Source organism: Penaeus japonicus, unplaced genomic scaffold (assembly GCF_977035675.1).
Source record: "Penaeus japonicus unplaced genomic scaffold, GWHDUDI00000001_assembly GWHDUDI00000021, whole genome shotgun sequence".
In the NCBI taxonomy this organism is placed as follows: Eukaryota; Metazoa; Arthropoda; class Malacostraca; order Decapoda; family Penaeidae; genus Penaeus; species Penaeus japonicus.
The window spans coordinates 9,365,964-9,373,188 of NW_028234423.1; the positions used below are offsets into that span (position 1 = coordinate 9,365,964).

The window sequence follows — 7,225 nt, forward strand, 5'->3', positions numbered from 1 at the left end:
ACCAAACAGTACTCCTGCCTTGCCATAGCGCTAGTCCCCTTCGATGCAAATGGATAATTCTCAGTTAGCTGTTACGCATACCTATATCCTGAGCGCCAGTGCACTTTATTCATTTAATGAACGTTATGAAAGAAGAAAAAAAAAAAACTGGCTAGGGAAGTTAATGTCATCTCAACGTATCCCTGACATCAAAGTCGTCTACGTTATTTATAAGGGATAATATATGTGTAGGCTAAGTCATTATGGACCCTACGGAAGTAACTTCGACATCATACACAGAGAAAAAATGCAGACTGATATCCCTTTGTGGGACGAATTAAAATTGAAGTTTTTTTATTCATTCTCTGCTTTGCTGTTCGGCCGAAGCGAAATACCCATTTCATATGTTTTCCAATATGGTGATTGTTCCTTTGTCCCTTACCCCCTAAAAACATAAAGGGTCTTTTTTTAGCCTCTATGGAAGCAGCAATGGTTTTTAAAAACGTCAGTGATGCCGGAGAGTAAGAGAATTAGCGAGTGTGTCAGGATCAATTGGTTGACCTATTCCGTTCTCCGTTGCTCTGCTTTGCGCGCATGCAATTTCCGGCTCTCTTTTTCTTTTTTCTCTTGTTCCTTCTCTCTCTCTGTTCCCCTCCCTCCCTCCCTCCTCTCTTTCTCTCTCTCTCTCTCTCTCTCTCTCTCTCTCTCTCTCTCTCTCTCTCTCTCTCTCTCTCTCTCTCTCTCTCTTTCTGTTCCTCTCTCTTTGTTCCGTCCCAGTCCCTATGTATGTCCTGCAGGCTAACAGTGACGAGTGATTATACAATGAACGTGTAACCAGCTATGTGATTTCAGACAATATTTATCTCTCATTCGCCCTTTAATTAACACCGATGATGCTAAGATGTCACAACTGCACTATATGCGGGCGTATTTAGATTTCGTAGTGTATGTCTCTCTCTTAAACCTTCAAAAATTGGCTTTCTCCTTTTCCAAAACTTTATCTCAGATTCGGCTTAATTCCTCATTCCATATCATTTTTTATTTTTTGCTTTATCTTTCCTCCTTGCTTCAGGTGTATATAAATGCATGGACGAGCGACATCAACATTATAAAAAAAAAAGAAGAAAAAAAAAAGGTTCTACTCATTTCCATTCTCGCTTCCATCCTATCCCCTCCCCCTCCTCTTATTCCTCTTCATCTTCATCTCCCTCTTCCTCTTCCTCCTCCTCCTCCTCCTCCTCCTCTCGTTTTCCCATCCCCTCCTACTCCTCCTCTTCTTTCACCTCCACTTCCTCTTCCTTCACCTCCTCCTCTTCCTCTTCCTCCTCCTCCTCCTCCTCCTCCTACGCATTCATCCACCTCCTCACAGACGCCCAGAGGAGCACTAGGGCAGCCTCAGCCTGGCGAAGAGGAGGGCGAAGAGCGAGGCGAGGGTGGCGGCGGCGTGGGCGTGGGCGTTTGCGGCGAGGGCGGGCGGGGCGGAGGAACCGGCGCTCTGGCAGACCTGACTTCCCGGTGCGTAGTTGAGACACTTGAACTGCCGGGGGAGGAACGGGTGTTAATATAATGCAATGCAATGTGATGTTGTGTAATCACTGATCAATTAAGATGGCGGGTGAGTAGACCTTTTAACATAAGTAGTGAGTAAAGCAATTTCTTTCATAATATAATTGTGTAGTTATGAGACTGCAAAAAAAGTCCTTGTGAATAGAATCATCACAAGGCTATTGTACAATTAATGGAATATTTAGTCATAACATGAATCGAAATAAAGTAATAAAAAGCTACTTAATGAAAGCCTTTAAAAATAATGAAATAAAACAAATATAGAGGGACGTCGGCTTTCATACAGATTTCTTAATATCAACAATTATTTAACATTAACTGATATATGTAAAGGACTGTGCAAGAGAATATAACATTTTAATGATTAGCATAGCATTCATCATATTTCCTTATTCCTGAAAGAAGATAAGTTACTCATGACAAGTCATGCAAATCATGCAACATGCACGAATTCTTGTTAATGGGTTTACTTAGCAGCCAAAACGTTGAAAGTGTCTCACTCAGTTGTCAAGACTGCAGAATAAATACATCGATAAAAAAAAAAACATAGTTTGCAAAACACACAAACAACACGATTCCTTCCCTTCCCTCCAAGTAGTATCATCTCCCAGGACGAAAAAAAAAACAATCCATAATTCAAGAAAGCTCAATCCTTCGTCTCCATGCCACTCCGAGAACCCCCTTCGGGCTCCGGGAGGTTCTTAGGACACCCTTGGGGACACGCGAAGACTCGTCGAGGGCGGAGAGGGCATCCGAGTCTCCTTTTAGCAGGTCGGGATCGGGATGTCAGAGGCTGAGCAGCGACAACAGCAGACAGCAGGGGAGGTTGTGTTGTCTAGCAGGCACGGCAGGATCGGGAATCATAGGGTGTGTATAGATTTTTTTTTTTTTTTTTTAAGCAGAGCAAAAGAGCAGGACTACCAGCAGGGAGTTTTCGCAACGGCACTCACGCGGTTTTACCTCGGCCAAGGAGTCCCTGGGTTCCGGGCGCGGAGAAGGGGCAGTCTGCAGCGCTCCTTCGTAGACTGACTGTCGGCTGTCCTCAAGCCTTTCTCCTCTTCTTCTTCTTCTTCTTTCTCCTCTTTCTCTTTCTTCCTGATCCTCCTCCTCCTTTTTCTGTTTCTCTTCTTTCAAAGTTTCGTTTCCCTTTTTTTTCTTTTCTTTTTTCCTTCTTCCTTCCTTCCTGAACATTCTTTTCTTCTTCTCCCTTCCTTCCTAAACTTTCTCCTTCTCCATCTCCTCCTTCTCCTCCACCAGTTCCCCTCTCCTTCTCAAACTCTGCTCCGTTCCTTAACCATGGCAATTTACATCTCTCTCGTCGGCTCATTTAGCAAGAGTCCATTCACGTTTCACATTTCATTTATTCCTGTTAAAGGTTCCCCGCAAAACACAGCGTAATGCAGTGGCTTTGTCGCTGCTTTGGCGTCGTATCATTCATGAGGCTTCTCTAATATCAAATGGCAATTCAGGCAACATAAAAGCTTTCGGGTTAATATGCAACATCTGCATAATCAATTATTCAATTTACGTCAAACATATACAGATCATTTTAAATTCATTTGGTGAAGCATTTTTACATCTTTCAAGAAGTAAGGTTGAGGGTGTGTGTGTGTGTGTGTGTGTGTGTGTGTGTTTGTGTGTTTGTGTTTGTGTGTGTGTGTGTGTGTGTGTGTGTGTGTGTGTGTGTGTGTGTGTGTGTGTGTGTGTGTGTGTGTGTGTGTGTGTGTGTGTGTGAGAGAGAGAGAGAGAGAGAGAGAGAGAGAGAGAGAGAGAGAGAGAGAGAGAGAGAGAGAGAGAGAGAGAGAGAGAGAGAGAGAGAGAGAGTGTATGTGAAAGTGTGTATATGTGTGAGTATGTGAGACTTAGCGTGTGTGTAAACATGTACGTACACAAGCCTGTACATGTACGTATATGTATGGTCGTATATATACGTATCGATTCATGCGACTTTAGACACACTGACATCCAGCTTCCAAGAACATCCGATCCACATCCGCCTTCCACAGCATCCTTCATTCATCTCCGACGTAGAGATGTTCCAGAAAGATCGTGCAGGTGAGCAGCACGACCACAGCCGCGTGGGTGCGGGAGGCAGGCGACGCCGACGACCCGATGAACGACACTTCTACGTACTCGGAGTCGTCGAAAGGATCTCGCGGCGTCGTTGTCTCATTGTCGGAGCCTGAGGCGGGGATAGTTCCTACTGGGGTGGTGACGTCATCTGTTTTTGGAACGGTGCTAGTTGTGACGTCATCTGTTTTTGGAACGGTGCTAGTTGTGACGTCATCTGTTTTTGGAACGGTGCTAGTTGTGACGTCATCTGTTTTTGGAAGGGTGCTAGTTGTGGCGTCGTCTGCCTTTGAAACTGTGCTAGTTGTGACGTCATCTGTTTTTGGAACGGTGCTAGTTGTGACGTCATCTGTTTTTGGAACGGTGCTAGTTGTGACGTCATCTGTTTTTGGAACGGTGCTAGTTGTGACGTCATCTGTTTTTGGAACGGTGCTAGTTGTGACGTCATCTGTTTTTGGAACGGTGCTAGTTGTGGCGTCGTCTGCCTTTGAAACTGTGCTAGTTGTGACGTCATCTGTTTTTGGAACGGTGCTAGTTGTGACGTCATCTGTTTTTGGAACGGTGCTAGTTGTGACGTCGTCTGTTTTTGGAACGGTGCTAGTTGTGACGTCGTCTGTTTTTGGAACAGTGCTAGTTGTGACGTCATCTGTTTTTGGAACGGTGCTAGTTGTGACGTCATCTGTTTTTGGAACAGTGCTAGTTGTGACGTCGTCTGTTTTTGGAACGGTGCTAGTTGTGACGTCATCTGTTTTTGAAACTGTGATACTTGTGACGTCATCTGCTTTTGAAACTGTGCTAGTTGTGACGTCATCTGCTTTTGAAACTGTGCTAGTTGTGACGTCATCTGCCTTTGAAACTGTGCTAGTTGTGACGTCATCTGCCTTTGAAACAGTGCTAGTTGTGACGTCGTCTGCTTTTGAAACGGTGCTAGTTGTGACGTCATCTGCCTTTGAAACAGTGCTAGTTGTGACGTCATCTGCCTTTGAAACGGTGCTAGTTGTGACGTCATCTGCCTTTGAAACTGTGCTAGTTGTGACGTCATCTGCCTTTGAAACAGTGCTAGTTGTGACGTCGTCTGCCTTTGAAACGGTGCTAGTTGTGACGTCATCTGTCTGTGAAACAGTGCTAGATGTGACGTCATCTGCCTTTGAAACAGTGCTAGTTGTGACGTCATCTGCCTTTGAAACAGTGCTAGTTGTGACGTCGTCTGCCTTTGAAACGGTGCTAGTTGTGACGTCATCTGTCTGTGAAACAGTGCTAGATGTGACGTCATCTGCCTTTGAAACAGTGCTAGTTGTGACGTCATCTGCCTTTGAAACGGTGCTAGTTGTGACGTCATCTGCCTTTGAAACTGTGCTAGTTGTGACGTCGTCTGCCTTTGAAACGGTGCTAGTTGTGACGTCATCTGTCTGTGAAACAGTGCTAGATGTGACGTCATCTGCCTTTGAAACAGTGCTAGTTGTGACGTCATCTGTCTGTGAACCAATGGTGCTTGTCGTGATGTCATAGCGCGTGGCATCCTTGTGTGTAGGCGTGTACACTATTGTTGTTCTTCCAGACGGTCCTACAGTCGACCTGCGATCCTCTTCCATGAGAAGTCCCTCTCCTTCTCCATCCTTCCCTGTATCCTCTTCGGTCTTGGTGAAATGGTATCCTGTATCCTCTAAGTCGCTGTAGGAATCGGGCTTTAAGACAGGGAAGAGGATGTCCGAGTCGAAGATGTTCATGACGACAGGAGTGAAATTCCTCCTGGTGTAGGACTTGGCTTCCTGCTTCTTCCGAAGCTGGACCACGTAAGGAACGGGCGTCGGGGCAGGGATCACGGCCTCAGCCACTTCCTCGAGGAAGCGGTTCTGCAGCCACCAGTTGAAGACTTCGGGGGGTAGCTGGGGGTCCTTTTCCCTCACTTCAACATAGTCGTATTCATCGGTGTATTCATCACCATAATCATTCTTCGTTACATCGTAATAGTAATCATCAATCTGGTCGCTGCCACTTACATCTGAAGGGCGTGGAGGAACTGCGCCAACGGAGTGAACACCTGAGGGCTCCTCAGGACTCTTGGCAGAAGGATCAACATTGTCTTGAGAAGGAACATAATCCTCCAGACCATCTTCGTCGTAGTAGTAATCATAGTCGGCATAGTCGCCTGTGGGTTCTGCATGGCCTTCTGAAGGAGTGGTTTGTGTTGTCCCGTCAAAAGAGGAGGACTGTGTTGTTCTTCCAGGGGTGGAGGTCTTCGGTGGCCCTTCAGTGTGTGTTGTTCCTTCAAACCTCGTAGTCTGTATCGGTTGAGCATTTGTTGAGATCTGTGTAGTTGCTGCAGGGGTGGAAGACTGGGGCGTTCTTTGGGAGATAGTTGATGTCGGTTCTTCTGACGTAGTCATTAGTGTTGCTCCTTCAGACGTAGTAGTTTGTGTCGTTCCCTCAGAGGCAATGGTTTGTGTCATTTCTCGAGAAGGTTCAGTTTGTGTTGTTCCTTCAGCTGTGATAGTTTGGATCACTTCTTCAGATGTGATAGTTTGTGTTGTTCCTTCAGTTTGTATCTTTCCTGTAGATATAGTATTTCCTGTTGCTCCCTCACTGTCAGTAACCCTAGAAGTGGTATTCTCTACCATTACTTCAGAAATATTTGATGTTACTTCAGGGATGGTTTGCGTCGTACCATCAAAAGTGGTAGTTTGAGTGGCTTCCTCAGAAGGAGAGGTTCTTTTGGTTCCTCCAGTTACAGTTTGTGTCATTTCAACAGAAGTGGTGATCTCAGTAAATCCTTCAGGGACAATATCCGGTGCTGGTCCTTCCGTGGTTGCAGTGTGTGTTGTTCCCGTGGAAGTAATGATTCTTGGAGTGGAGGTTTCTGTTATTCCCACAGAGGTGGTAGTATGTGGAATCTGCTTAGTGGGAATATCTGAAATTTGAGTTTGCTCTGGTGTTCCATTTGTCACTCCTCTAAGGCTTGTCGCACTGACAGTATGATTCGGTGATTCGGTAGTCTGGCTGGAGTGATTTTGCCCTTTGTCTTCCTCAATGATAGTCCCAGTCCAGACGGTACCCGGTGGTTTTCTTGTCCCCTGAGATCCTCTCTGACCAGGTACACGACTTCTTCCCCCACCCGGCCGTCTGGGCTCGCCTGGCCGCCGAATCCTCGGCCTCCTATAGATTGGTCTCCGTCTCCGTCCGGGAGTTTGTATTCTGGTATTATTATATTTGATCCTCCTTCTTCTTCCAAGGCGGGTGTTTGTTAATGCTGGATGACTTCCATTCTTGCTGAGGGTCCCATTCTCTGCGCCAACTGGGTCTGCTTCGAATTTTGTTCCCGGTCTCCTAAAGATGGGTTTCCTTGCAGGCCATCTTCGGACTCCAGTTGTTATATTCTGTCCGGGCCTTGGCCTCCGCCTCCGAAGTGGCCGCCGACGCTTGGACTGCTGACCACTGGCCGCTTCCGGACCCGGACGCTGAGAACCTTTACCCGGGAATCGCCGGCGCAATGAGCCCCTGAACCGAAGCGGAATTTTAATTCGAGGAGGACGTACCGAAGTCGGGGCACTACTTCCGGGCGGGATTGCACTAAGAGGCGTGTCTACATTCGTGGCTCCTTCAGGGTCGGCTC

General features: G+C 46.5%; 1 protein-coding gene across 1 annotated transcript in view; it reads right to left on the bottom strand.

Moving 5' to 3' along the window:
- Positions 1-1,372: 1,372 nt before the first annotated feature.
- Positions 1,373-7,225, bottom strand: part of LOC147469439 (uncharacterized) — a 23,473-nt gene continuing 17,620 nt past the window's right edge. Inside the window, exons 7-8 of the mRNA XM_086549031.1 lie at positions 2,506-7,225; positions 1,373-1,516 (exon numbers count right to left, since the gene is read on the bottom strand). The exon at positions 2,506-7,225 is cut by the window's right edge and continues 716 nt beyond it. Coding sequence (XP_086405157.1) covers positions 3,558-7,225 — 3,668 coding nt within the window. The 3' untranslated portion in view covers positions 1,373-1,516; positions 2,506-3,557. The remainder of the gene's footprint in view (positions 1,517-2,505) is intronic.